General features: G+C 39.1%; 1 protein-coding gene and 1 long non-coding RNA gene across 4 annotated transcripts; one reads left to right on the top strand and one right to left on the bottom strand.

Annotated features, from left to right (window-relative positions):
• Nucleotides 1–907: 907 nt before the first annotated feature.
• LOC124071027 lies at nt 908–8,663 on the bottom strand. 2 transcript variants are annotated; one of them, XM_046411454.1, is made up of 4 exons: nt 8,151–8,663; nt 7,227–7,565; nt 1,461–1,592; nt 908–1,042 (listed from the first exon to the last, which is right to left on the bottom strand). In XM_046411454.1, exons 1-4 carry the CDS (start codon nt 8,419–8,421, stop codon nt 927–929), a joined length of 858 nt encoding a protein of 285 aa, XP_046267410.1. In that variant the 5' UTR covers nt 8,422–8,663; the 3' UTR covers nt 908–926. The 2 variants fall into 2 exon arrangements, with proteins under 2 accessions (XP_046267410.1, XP_046267409.1); XM_046411453.1 differs by lacking the exons at nt 908–1,042; nt 1,461–1,592 and adding exons at nt 5,947–6,506; nt 6,939–7,070.
• LOC124071029 lies at nt 1,588–10,585 on the top strand. Of its 2 annotated transcripts, XR_006845281.1 has the most exons (4): nt 1,588–2,082; nt 2,181–2,305; nt 4,042–4,116; nt 10,491–10,585. It is a non-coding gene; the product is annotated as an uncharacterized LOC124071029 (long non-coding RNA). The 2 variants fall into 2 exon arrangements; XR_006845282.1 differs by lacking the exons at nt 4,042–4,116; nt 10,491–10,585 and adding an exon at nt 7,243–7,290.
• Nucleotides 10,586–14,253: the final 3,668 nt, after the last annotated feature.

Genomic DNA, 14,253 nt, shown 5'->3' with positions numbered 1-14,253 from the left:
TAAGATGCAACGCTTTGCATCAACCAAGAAGTTACCAAAGACAAAAGATTATAGTGAGTTCCTTTCTTCACCATTATCTTGTTTCTTGTGATGGCTTTTGACTCCATCTTGTGGTCAGTAATGATCACTACATTACTTTCATCTGCAGTAAGTGCAGAAAGTCAATACGAGAGATTACGAAAAGTCATCCATGAGCTACACTTTTCTATTGTTAAATCTCTGACTAATTTCAAACCGAGGTAACACAAAGCAGTCTGAACTTCGCTCTCTCAGACTGCAGAATTATGATAGTCGACACCTTTTTGAGTTGATGCTTGACTTGGACTTTGATTACAACAAAAGATGGAACAACTGAACAGTCAGTGGAAAATTGAGTCTGTTAAGTCAAAGGTTATAGCAGATTACAGAACATGTCAGCCCAAATGTTTATTGAAGTCCTCTGTTTAATATTTACAATTGTATATAAACATTTAATATTTTTAACAATGTAGCTTGTAACTGATTAAACTGTTGATGCATTTTTATTTGTATGACCATAATTCCTACTGTGGGCTTCTGTATTGTGCGAATTGAATGATAATTATATAATATTGTAAAATCTACATACAGCATGACAAACAAATGCATGGGAGCTTTAAAAAAGATTGTCACGGCATTGAGTTCACTGTGAATGTAAATGTAAAGTAATATATGGGTAGGGTAGCATTTATCTCAATGCAACACGTACACAAAACTTAATGTGTGAAATAGATTTTTTTAAGTCTGCATGGTTACATAAAGGCTCTTCAGCAAGCTTAAAATTAGGCTCTGGAGGACAGGCTATGTAGCTACATAGGCCACTGAAAAATAAAAACACAAAAGGCATTGTTACTGAAGGAAGTGCTGCTGCTGTCTGCTGATGATGTACAAACGTTCTGTAGTTATGTTCAATAGTCAAATATCACATGATAATAGCAAACTGTTAAATGTGGGTCGAGTTGGGTTGGTCTGGTTTTCTTCTTCACCCTCACGCCCTTTTCATCTTCAGGGTTGTCTGAAAGAGCTAAACACAGACATCTGAAATGTAACTTTTGGGTCTTGTCAAATCATTTCATTAAAAAAAGCCAAATTATATTGACTATGATTCCAATTATAAAAGTAATTAAATGGGAAAACATCCAAGGAGGTGAATACTTTTTATTGGTGCTGCAAAAAGAAATTTTGATTCATACAAGCAATTTAGGTTTTTCCATGTTGATTTTCAGGGGACACTAAATTGAATGTCGTGCAGTAGCTACCTCACATGCAGAAAAGTGCTTTTAAATATCTATAGAACTCTGGTAGCCTGTGCTTTACAAAATTATCAGAAAAAAATGTCAAAGAACATGCACAAACATGCATGCTAATTTTGCAAACATAAGCATGAATAAATATCAGTATGGAACAGATAGTAAATGAAGACAGGAACATATTTTCCTTACCTTCAGTGACAGTCGTGGGTCTTGTTTTCTTGTTTAAATGTTTGATGCAAAGAAACAAAGCCGCATGCAGAAGCAGAGTGACAACACTCACGATCACAGCCACAGCCAAGAGAGACAAGTGAGAAATGGAACCTTGGAAAGAAAAACAATAATAAGCAAATCCTGGAAAGTTTGTTTCATTTAAGAAATCGATTCCAAAATTTTGTAATTGCAGTGACAATATTACATTAGCTCATGAAATAAATAAGTAAATCGGTAAATAAAAATAAAATTCCTTGATTTGCACTACCTTCACATCTTGTCAGGTGAACGACTGTTTCGTCTCTGCTGACTTTGTTCACAACATGACACTTCAAGCTTCCTGTCACTTGACCATGTAAGCTGATGGTAACATTTGAACTGCTGGCTTTGTGTTCAGCTTCACTCCCAGCCAGTGGCTTCATGTTTGCTGTCCAGTTTGTCTGGGACTGGCTGTGGCCTCTGGTCTGCACCAGTAAGAGACCATCCAAGGTCAAAGTGAACTCTACTTCATCTCCCTCAGAGGAGCAGCTGATGATCATCTGTTCTGGTGACAGACACGTCTGAGACACAGCAGGCTTTGACACTGGAGCTGGAGGACAAAGTAAAATCCACAGCTAAATTGTTAATTGTGAAGTCATTTGACCAATTCCTACTGTAAGGGAATTCTTTTATTTCTCTCTCGTTCTCCCTTTACATTAGGGGTTGACTTTGGTCATCGCCGTTGTTCTAAAGTGTCAGTGACAGACACACAGGCGTCTGTCCAAGAGGTAGCTGGGGAGCCGGCAGATAGCAAGGCCCTTTGCACTACCTTCACATCTTGTCAGGTGAACGACTGTTTCGTCTCTGCTGACTTTGTTGCCAACATGACACTTCAAGCTTCCTGTCAGTTGACCAGGTAAGCTGATGGTAACATTTGAACTGCTGGCTTTGTGTTCAGCTTCTATTATAGCCACTATTTATCTTTACACATTAAGTCATTAACCACATTACTCATTATTATTTATCAAAAAGCCCATTCTGTTAATATTTTGTGAAGGCACCAATAGTCATCCCTAAAATATGGAAACAGAGGTATTTAGTTGAAAATGTTCATATATTTGATTTAGTGCGTTTTAACCAGCCTGATAAATGAATGTAAATGTGTTCTTCCTGTTTTACATATGAAGTAGATTTTAATCCATCACCAATCCACCAATTTCTTTCTTTCTTTCTTTTTTTTTTTACCGACCTTTTATTTCTGAGTGCTTAATGACTTTTGTCACCAAAACTCCATAAGAGTCATATACTTCCAACAAGTAATCTCCTGAGTGTCTCTTCATTGTTTGCCTAATTTGAATGTTCCATTGGTGAAGAGTTCAGACTGATTCACATGTTCCCCATACAAAGTCCCTGTGTGGTCTTTGGCTCTTAAAATCGGATAATTATTCTTTTTCAGTATGATATTTGCATGTGACAGATGAAAAATTTTCATCTGTCCCTCTGCTCCAAAATACTGAGCTCCTGTGGGTTCAGAGAAATTGCATTCAATTGACCCTAAAAAACATGGACATGGAAATAATTACAATTATTGTTATGATAATATTTTGTTGCCAAGGTTATACTTTTTCCTGTACAAAGAATAAACATTAAATCTACTTTTCATTTCATGTCCAAATTTAGCAAATGTCTCTGTAAACATTTCTGCCTTGATTCACTTTTCACTGAATTATTGTCTACACTGTATTGTTAACTGTAGTAACTTTTACACTCAGATGTACCTTTAGCCGAAGCTGCTGTTCCCAGTGCAGTGAAGATCATGTAGATGCAAATCATTGTTTTTCTGTTGCAACACATAACTCAAACATTATTGCATTTCTTTCTATTTTAAATATCCTGTAGCATCACTAAATTAGATACATGTTGTTAGTTTGAAGTTAATTTTAAAAAAAGTAAGTATGAACAACAGGAATAGTTGTAATGGAGATATATGATTTTACATCCTGTACATGCTTTGAAACCTCAAAAAAACAAAAACGCTTCAAATCAGCTCAAAATTAAAATTGAAAAAATGTCACTCACTGCCTTCGCAATGGTGCGATGTCTTCTTCTTGATTGTTTCAGGCTAGTTTGTGTCCTTGTCTTGATGTTGTCTGATCAGAATCAAGGAAGCGGTTAATGCACTATCACCCACATTTTGCAAGTTGACAGTGTGCTAAGTTTGATTGCTGAGGTTACAGCATATTTTTGGAAGTTTATGACCAGAAGAAGCGAGTATGTTTTGTCAGCTAAACAGAACAACAAATTTTGATGAGTGACATGAGCTGCTTCTTGCACATGTCTACAGAGAGGCCGAGTATAAAGGACACTAACCTAAAAATAAGTATGTATATACTGTAGAATCAGCCAGTATTTATGTATGGACGACAAAACATTAGAAACTTCTCAGAATGTGAAGCAGAATGTCAGTATAAAGTAGTTCAGTAAAACAACACATTTAACCACCACCCCATTAATAAACAGAATTCTAAGACTGAATTGACACAGTCTCAACATTATAAACTCATTCATCCATCTTAAACAGCCTATCCCAGCCAACTACGGGCGAGAGGCGGGGTACACCCTGGACTGGTTGCCAGCCATTATAAACTCAGTCAAGGTAAAAATTTATTGCAGAGCTGTTGTATTGAACTGCATCTTAGTATATTGATGAAACTATGAGATTTATTTCCTTTATGTAACCTTGAAAATAGCCACAGTGTGATGATACATATTTACTTTGACAACATATTCTAGAGCAAAACTATTTAATAAAAAATAAAACATATTCTACACATTACTCGTTAACATCTGCCTCATTGCACTTTTTCACAGGCAACACATACAGTGTGAAATTTAACTGCATGTGAGACTACTTTGTCCTTACGTACACTGAGACCAATGTAACCACAGCTAAGCTACAACAGTTTTAATTGCAATGTAAAAATAACCACTGCTCACACCAGTGTTTCCCCTATACACCACATCTGCATGAAATGTAAGCTGAATAGCAAAGACATGCAGCTGGTGGAGGTCTTTACTCAGCTCAAAGTGATAGTTTCCATTTAAGGTTCAGATGTGACCACTGCTCACAAAGCCTCCTGGTGTGAATGTTTCATCTTTAACGGTTGTCAAACAGCCATTTAACTACAGTTAATGTTCCTTCATGAAGAGCATAGATTTTGAGGGAACTGACTTTGGCCACTCCTGTGCACATAGCACTGCTTTGTCTGAGAGATACAGATTGAAGATTGACACAGATTGGGCTCTTTAAATGCATGACGTTATTTCATTCAGTTTCAAACTAAATGAGTGTCTTGGATTCTCCATTTCACACCTGATAGGTGGTGGAGCGATGGGTGGAGTTCCATACACCTATCTGACCCAAGCACGAGCAGCACTCAGCTGCTGATGTTTCCCCAATTATATAGCATCAAATAACAAATTAAAATCAATTCTATGAGAAAATGAACACTTGAACATGCATCGATGTCCTAAGATCTACCTAAAGTGACAGAAACCACCAATGGAAAAATGACTGACTGGCAGCCAGTCCAGGGTGTACCCCGCCTCTCGCTCGTAGTTAGCTGGGATAGGCTCCAGCCCCCCTGCAACCCTGACAGATAAGCGGTATAGAAAATGGATGGATGGATGGATTTGGTTTTACTACATCCACCCACCAGAGGGAAATCAAGATGCTATCGCTTCACTTTTTTGGAGCTCTCGTGTCCCTTTATGCAGTCACTAGTTGGTAACAGAACAGAGCATGAGATGGAACAAAATCTTGATCAATCAGTCAGTAAAGAATTGAACAGAAAAGTCTCACTGCAGATGTTTACCTCTTCCCCGCCTGCACAACAAGGGTCACCCTGGTATTGAGGTTGAAGCAGCTGTTTAAATAAATACTGTGTAGACAAAAGTATTGGGAAAATAGATAGATAGATAGATAGATAGAGTAAGATGCAATGCTTTGCATCAACCAAGAAGTTACCAAAGACAAAAGATTATAGTGAGTTCCTTTCTTCACCATTATCTTGTTTCTTGTGATGGCTTTTGACTCCATCTTGTGGTCAATAATGATCACTACATTACTTTCATCTACAGTAAGTGCAGAAAGTCAGTACGAGAGACTGCAGATATTCCGAAAGTCATCCATGAGCTACACTTTTCTATTGTTAAATCTCTGACTAATTTCAAACCGAGGTAACACAAAGCAGTCTGAACTTCGCTCTCTCAGACTGCAGAATTATGATAGTTGACACCTTTTTGAGTTGATGCTTGACTTGGACTTTGATTACAACAAAAGATGGAACAACTGAACAGTCAGTGGAAAATTGAGTCTGTTAAGTCAAAGGTTATAGCAGATTACAGAACATGTCAGCCCAAATGTTTATTGAAGTCCTCTGTTTAATATTTACAATTGTATATAAACATTTAATGTTTTTAACAACTGATTAAACTGTTGATACATTTTTATTTGTATGACCATAATTCCTACTGTGGGCTTCTGTATTGTGCGAATTGAATGATAATTATATAATATTGTAAAATCTACATACAGCATGACAAACAAATGCATGGGTGCTTTAAAAAAATAATGTCACAGTTTTCGGCATTGAGTTCACTGTGAAAAATGTAAAGTGATATATGGGTAGGGTAGCATTTATCTCAATACAACACCTACACAAAACTTAATGTGTGAAATAGATTTTTTTTTAAGTCTGCATGGTTACATAAAGGCTCTTCAGCAAGCTTAAAATTAGACTCTGAAGGACAGGCTATGTAGCTACATAGGCCACTGAAAAATAAAAACACAAAAGGCATTGTTACTGAAGGAAGTGCTGCTGCTGTCTGCTGATGATGTACAAACGTACAGTCGATATGTTCAATAGTCAAATATCACATGATAATAGCAAACTGTTAAATGTGGGTCGGGTTGGGTTGGTTTGGCTTTCTTCTTCGCCCTCACGTCTGAGTGGACATTTTCATCTTCAGAGTTGTCTGAAAGAACTAAACACAGACATCTGAAATGTAACTTTTGGGTCTTGTCAAATCATTTCATTAAAAAAGCCAGATTGTATTGACTATGATTCCAGTTATAAAAGTAATTAAATGGGAAAACATCCAAGGAGGTGAATACTTTTATTGGTGCTGCAAAAAGAAATTTTGATTCATACAAGCAATTTAGGTTTTTCCATGTTGATTTTCAGGGGACACCAAATTGAATGTCATGCAGTAGCTACCTCACATGCAGAAAAGTGCTTTTAAATATCTATAGAACTCTGGTAGCCTGTGCTTTACAAAATTATCAGAAAAAAAGTCAAAGAACAAGCACGAACATGCATGCTAATTTTGCAAACATTAGCATGAATAAATATCAGTCTTGAATCTTGAATCAGTATTGAACAGATAGTAAATGATGACAGGAACATATTTCCTTACCTTCACTGGCAGTCGTTGGTCTTGTTTTCGAGTTTAAATGTTTGATGCAAAGAAAAAAAGCCGCCTGCAGAAGCAGAGTGACAACACTCACGATCACAGCCACAGCCAAGAGAGACAAGTGAGAAATGGAACCTGTGAAAGAAAACAATAATGAACAAATCCTGGAATGTTTGTTTCTTTTGAGAAATCGATTCCAAAATTTTGCAGTTGCAGTGACAATATTACATTAACTAATGAAATAAATAAGTAAATCAATAAATAAAAATAAAATTCCTTGATTTGCACTACCTTCACAGCTTGTCAGGTGAACGACTGTTTCGTCTCTGCTGACTTTGTTCCCAACATGACACTTCAAGCTTCCTGTCACTTGACCATGTAAGCTGATGGTAACATTTGAACTGCTGGCTTTGTGTTCAGCTTCACTCCCAGCCAGTGGCTTCATGTTTGCTGTCCAGTTTGTCTGGGACTGGCTGTGGTTTCTGGTCTGCACCAGTAAGAGACCATCCAAGGTCAAAGTGAACTCTACTTCATCTCCCTCAGAGGAGCAGCTGATGATCATCTGTTCTGGTGACAGACACGTCTGAGATACAGCAGGCTTTGACACTGGAGCAGGCTTTGACACTGAACCTGCAAAACAATGTAAAATCCACAGCTAAGCTGTTAATTGTGAAGTCATTTGACCAATTCCTACTGTAAGAGAATTCTTTTACTTCTCTCTCGTTCTCCCTTTACATTAGAGGTTGACCTTGGTCATCGCCGTTGTTCTAAAATGTCAGTGACAGACACACAGGCGTCTCTCCCAGAGGTAACTGGGGAGCCGGCAGATAGCAAGGCCTTGATAGTGGCAGATAATTGGATGCTCACTGTGTGAGTCTTGACTCTGTGCGTTACACTGTTCTGTTTTGGCTGTTTCACAGTGAAGTATATGCTCAGTGCCTTCCTTATTGTCTATTTTGGACTTTTGCCAAGAATGGTTGAAACGATCTTGAGCATTCTTCAAGTTGTATAAAGGACTAGTGTCAGGGTTTCTCAGGCAGTACTGGGTGGCATCACACGCAGCAGTCTGTACTGATGGCTCCTGATTTCCCTTGCGCTCAAATTCAATAAATGTCGATATTTTGTGGAACCACCAATAGTCATCCCTACAATATGGTCGCAATATGGATACAAACGTATTTGGTCAAAAATATTCTGATATTTGATTTGCACTACCTTCACAGCTTGTCAGGTGAACGACTGTTTCGTCTCTGCTGACTTTGTTCCCAACATGACACTTCAAGCTTCCTGTCACTTGACCATGTAAGCTGATGGTAACATTTGAACTGCTGGCTTTGTGTTCAGCTTCACTCCCAGCCAGTGGCTTCATGTTTGCTGTCCAGTTTGTCTGGGACTGGCTGTGGTTTCTGGTTTCTGTCAGCAAGAGACCATCCAAGGTCAAAGTGAACTCTACTTCATCTCCCTCAGAGGAGCATCTGATGATCATCTGTTCTGGTGACAGACACGTCTGAGACACAGCAGGCTTTGACACTGGAGCTGGAGGACAAACAGAGTAACAAGTCCAGTACCCAGTACAAAATACAAAGTAAAATCCACTTCTAAATGTGTTAACTGATTCTTTCTTTTAAAAGAAGAAAAAAGATATTTGAGGGCTAAACTTTAAAGTGATATCATTTTCTGAACTGTATTCTGGCTGTTCTAATATTTATCTTTACACATAAAGTCATAAACCACATTACTCATTGTTATTTATCAAAAAACTCAATCTGTTAATATTTTGTGAAAGCACCAATAGTCATCCCTACATTGGAAACAGAGGTATTTAGTCGAAAATATTTGGATATTTGATTTAGTGTGTTTTAACCAGCCTGATAAACGAATGTAAAATGTCTTCTTCCTGTTGTACATACACAATAGATTTTTATCCACAATCAACTGAAACTATTTGTTGTTTTAGAAAAATGTTTACCTACCTTGTATTTCTAGGTGCTTTATGAGTTTTTTCACCAGAACTCCATCAGACTCATATATTTCCAACAAGTAATCTCCTGAGTGGCTCTTCATTGCTTTGCCTAATTTGAATGTTCCATTGGTGAAGAGTTCAGACTGACTCACATGTTCCCCATACAAAGTCCCTGTGTGGTACTTGGCTCTTAAAATCTGGTAATTATTCCTTCTCAGTCTGATATTTGCATGTGGCAGATGAAAAATTAGCATCTGTCCCTCTGCTCCAAAACACAGAGCTCCGGTGGGTTCAGAGAAATTGCATTCAATTGACCCTAAAACATGTTAAAAACATGGAAATCAAAAATAATAATAATGTTTGTGTTATTATTATACTTTAACCTTTTGTTGCCAAAGTCATACCTTTTTCCTCTACAAAGAATAAACATAAAATCTACTTTTGATTTCATTTCTAAATTTAGCAAATGTCTCTGTAAACATTTCTTAAATGTACTTAAAGTACTTAAAATATTGATTCACTTTTCACTGAATTATTGTCTACACTGTATTGTTAACTGTAGTAACTTTTACACTCAGATGTACCTTTAGCCGAAGCTGCTGTTCCCAGCACAGTGAAGATCATGTAGATGCAAATCATTGTTTTTCTGTTGCAACACATAAATCAAACATGATTCCATTTGTTTCTATTTTAAATATCCTATAGCATCACTAAATTAGATACATGGTGTTAATTTAAAGTCAATTTTAAAAAACGTAAGAATTAACAATGTGACTGGTAGTAATGGAGGTTATTTCTAGTTTCATCATAAGATCTTACATTCTGTACATGCTTGACAACATTGAAAGAAACAAAAAAACGCCAGCTCAAAATTAAAATTGAAAAACGTCACTCACTGCCTTCACAATGGTGTGATGTCTTCTTCTTGATTGTTTCAGGCTGAACTGTGAATTTTGCTCTGACAGAAGGCTAGTTTGTGTCCTTGTCTTGATGTTGTCTGATCAGAATCAAGGAAGCGGTTAATGCACTATCAACCACACTTTGCAAGTTGACAGTGTGCTAAGTTTGATTGCTGAGGTTACAGCATATTTTTGGAAGTTTATGACCAGAAGAGGCGAGTATGTTTTGTCAGCTATACAGAATAAAAATTTTTGATGATTGACATGATCTGCTTCTTGCACATGTCTACAGAGAGGCCGAGTATAAAGGAAACAAACCTAAATTAAGTATGTATATACTGTAGAATCAGCCAGTATTTATGTAGGGAAGACAAAACATTAGAAACTTCTCAGAATGTGAAGCAGAATGTCAGTATAAAGTAGTTCAGTAAAACAACACATTTAACCACCACCCCATTAATAAACAGAATTATAAGACTGAATTGACACAGTCTGAACCACAGTCTCAACATTATAAACTCAGTCAAGGTAAAAATTTATTGCAGATGCTGTTGTATTGAACTGCATCTTAGTATATTGATGAAACTATGTGATATATTTCCTTTATGTAACCTTGAAAACAGCCACAGTGTGAACAGTGTGAACAATTATGTAAACCTCTCAAACAGTTTTTTTTTTTTTTTTTATTCTCAGTGTTCTAAGAGCATGTTAGACCTGCTAAGAGAAGAGGGGTGTTCCTGCAAGGGACATGTGTACTGTGACAACATATTCGACAGCAAAACTGTTTATTAAAAAATAAAAACGTATTCTACACATTACTCGTTAACATCTGTTTCACTGAACTTTCTCACAGACAACACATATAATGTAAAATTAAACTGTGTGTGAGACTACTTTGTCCTTACGTACACTTAGACCAATGTAACCACAGGTAAGCTTCAACAGTTTTAATTTTGATGTAAAAATAACCACTGCTCACACCAGTGTTCCCCCCATATACCACATCTGCATGAAATGTAAGCTGAATAACAAAGACATGCAGCTGGTGGAGGTCTTTACTCAGCTCAAAGTGATAGTTTCCATTTAAGGTTCAGATGTGACCACTGCTCACAAAGCCTCCTGGTGTGAATGTTTCATCTTTAACAGCTGTCAAACAGCCATTTAACTACAGGTAATGTTCCTTCATGAAGTGCATAGATTTTGAGGGAAGTGACTTTGGCTGCTCCTGTGCACATAGCACTGCTTTGTCTGAGAGATACAGATTGAAGATTGACACAGATTGGGTTTTTTAAATGCATGATGTTATTTCATTCAGTTTCAAACTAAATGAGTGTCTTGGATTCTCCATTTCACACCTGACAGGTGGTGGAGCGATGGGTGGAGTTCCATACACCTATCTGACCCAAGAATGAGCAGCACTCAGCTGCTGATGTTTTACGCGACTTTTTATAGCATCAAATAACAAATTAAAACCAATTGTATCAGAAAAATGAACACTTCAACATACATCAATGCCTTAAGATCTACCTAAAGTGACAGAAACTACCAATGGAAAAAATATATATGACTTGGAGATTTGGGTTTGGTTTATAACTTTTTTTACAACCAGCCACCATGGTGCAATCAAGGTGCTATCACTTCACTTTTTTGGAGCTCTTGGGTCCTTTTGTACACAGTCACTAGTCGGTAACAGAATAGAGCATGAGATGAAACAAAAACTTGATCAATCAGTCAGTAAAGAATTGAACAGAAAAGTCTCACTTCAAATGTTTACCTCTTCCCTTCCTGCACAGCAAGGGGGACCCTGGTATTGAGGTTAATGCAGCTGTTTAAATAATTACACTATGTAGACAAAAGTATTGGGACACCTGACCCTTACACAAACAGTCACTTCAATGAAGGTTTCCTGTCTAGCCATTTCTGTTCCAGTTCATCCCAAAGGTGCAAGTTCTTCCACACCAAGCTCATCCAACCATGTGTTTATGGAGCTTTGCTTTGTGCACTGGGACACAGTCATGGTGGAATAGGCAAGGGCCTTTCCCAAACTGTTGCCACAAAGTTGGAAGCATAGCATTGTCCAAAATGTCTTGGTATGCTGAAGCATTAAGATTTCCCTTCGCTGGAAGTAAATTGCCAAGACCAACCCCGAAAACTGCCCCATGCCACACCTGAATTCAATACTTTTGTCGATGTAGTGTATGAATCAAGTTGGGTTTACCATTTGCTGCTCTGAGAGTACCAGGATGATAAAACAAGATGGCTGCAATTGAAATCGCAAGGTAGGTTCCTGCCCCCCCCCATTTGGGTCGCCGGGTTCCCCGTCCACAGCTGTCGCCCAAGCCACATTGCACCAGCCCCTTCTGAACCCTCTTGCGGGAAGCTCCTCAGTGGCAGAGCAACGGGAGTGGATGAGATCCATCCTGGGTACCTTAAGGCTCTGGATGTTGTGGGGCTGTCTAGGTTGACATGACTCTGCAGCATCGCATGGCAGTCGGGGACAGTGCATTGGACTGGCAGACCAGGGTGGTGGTCCCTCTTTTTAAGAAGGGGGACTGGAGGGTGTGCTCCAATTTGTTGAAGGAATTCGACCGTGTTCCCTACGGCATCCTGTGGGAGGTGCTCCGGGGTTATGGGGTCCGGGGCCCCTTGCTAAGGACTGTGCGGTCTCTGTACTCCAGGAGCAGGAGTCTGTTCCGCATTGCCGGCAGTAAGGCAGACCTGTTCCCTGTGCATGGCAGGGCTGCCCTTTGTCACCGGTCCTGTTCGTTATTGTTATGGACAGGATTTCTAGGTGCAGTCAGGGGCCGGAGGGTGTCTGGTTTGGGAACCACTGGATTTCATCTCTGCTTTTTGTGGATGATGTTGTCCTGTTGGCTTCTTCAAGCCAGGACCTTCAGCATGCACTGGGGAGGTTTGCAGTCGAGAGCGTAGCAGTTAGGATCGGAATCAGCACCTCCAAATTCGAGGCCATGGTTCTCGACCGGAAAAAGGTGGTCTGCCTCCTCCGGGTTGGAGGAGAGTTCCTGCCTCAAATGGAGGAGTTTAAGTATCTCAGGGTCTTGTTCACGAGTGAGGGAAGATGGGAGCGTGAGATTGACAGGCAGTTCAGTGCAGCAACAGCAGTAATGCGGTCATTGTATTGGTCAGTCGTGGAAAAGAGGGAGTTGAGTCGTAAGGTGAAGGTCTCAATTTACCAGTCAATCTACCTCCCTACCCTCACCTATGCTCATGAACTTTGGGTCATGACCGAAAGAACGACATCTCGGATACAAGCGGCTGAAATGAGCTTCCTCGTGGCAGGTATGTGGCAGGGCGCTCCCTTGTGAGGAGCTCTGTCACACGGGAGGAGCTCGGAGTAGAGCCGCTGCTCCTCCTCATTGAGAGGAGCCAGTTGTGGTGGCTCGGGCATCTGTTTCAAATGCCTCCTGAACGCCTTCCTGGGGAGGTGTTTCGGGCATGTCTTACTGGGAGGAGGCCCCGAGGAAGACTCAGGACACGCTGGAGGGACAGTGTCACTCAGCTGGCCTGGAAATGCCTTGGGGTCCACCCGGAAGAGCTGGAGGAAGTGTCTAGGGAGAGGGAAGTCTCGCCCCACGACCCGGTTCCAGATGAAGCGGATGAAGATGGATGGATGGATAGTAGGTTCCTTGTCCATTTCTAAAATGACCGTTTTGACTGTTATTTAAAATAAAAACTATACATATATATTATATAATCTATATTTTCTGAGTGCCCTTGAGCAAGGCACTTAACCCCCAATTTCCCGGAAAGTGGCAGCCCACTGCTCCTGTGTGTGTGTGTTCACTGTATGTAATTTGCTGGGTGTTCGCATGTGAGTTCAACCAAGGATGGGTTAAATGCAGAGGAAAAATTCAGGGTATGTAAAAATATATATACTGCCAATAAAAGTTGATTCTCCTTGATTCTTCTCACATTTGTGCTTTCAAAAAGTGGTAATTTGAAGTAAAAATTAGATTTTTCCAAGCTGTTAATGGTTCTGTATGCATATTATTGCTACCTGTTGAACATAATTGAAAAAACTTATTTGTCAGTTACTAGTGTATGCAGTTCATTTCATAAAGCAGAACTGGAAAAAAAAGCATGTACAAAAAACATTATTTGAGTTCCAATGCTGAATTGACGTACATTACCCTTTCAAAAATTTATAACGAGTTCCTTTCTTCACCATTATCTTGTTTCTCATGATGGCTTTTGGCTCCATCTTGTGGTCAATAATGATCACTACATTACTTGCATCTACAGTAAGTGCAGAAAGACCATATGAGAGACTGCAGATCCATGAGCTACACTTTTCTATTGTTAAATCTCTGACTAATTTCAAACCGGTGTAAAGCAAAACAGTCTGAACTTCGCTCCCTCAGACTACAGCATTAGGACAGTCGACACCTTTTTAAAAAACATCCTTTGAAGCTGTGGCTTGAGATAGATAGATAGA

Source organism: Scatophagus argus, chromosome 14, assembly GCF_020382885.2.
Source record: "Scatophagus argus isolate fScaArg1 chromosome 14, fScaArg1.pri, whole genome shotgun sequence".
In the NCBI taxonomy this organism is placed as follows: Eukaryota; Metazoa; Chordata; class Actinopteri; family Scatophagidae; genus Scatophagus; species Scatophagus argus.
This window is presented reverse-complemented; position numbering and strand designations above follow the sequence as displayed.

Coding starts and splice junctions, on each gene's coding strand:
- LOC124071027 (XM_046411453.1), bottom strand. CDS start 8,421: ATGATCATCAGATGCTCCTCTGAGGGAGATGAAGTAGAGTTCACTTTG. Junction 7,566..8,150: donor TCACCTGACAAGCTGTGAAG/GTAGTGCAAATC, acceptor ATTGTTTTGCAG/GTTCAGTGTCAAAGCCTGCT. Junction 6,507..6,938: donor ACCAACGACTGCCAGTGAAG/GTAAGGAAATAT, acceptor GTCTGTGTTTAG/TTCTTTCAGACAACTCTGAA.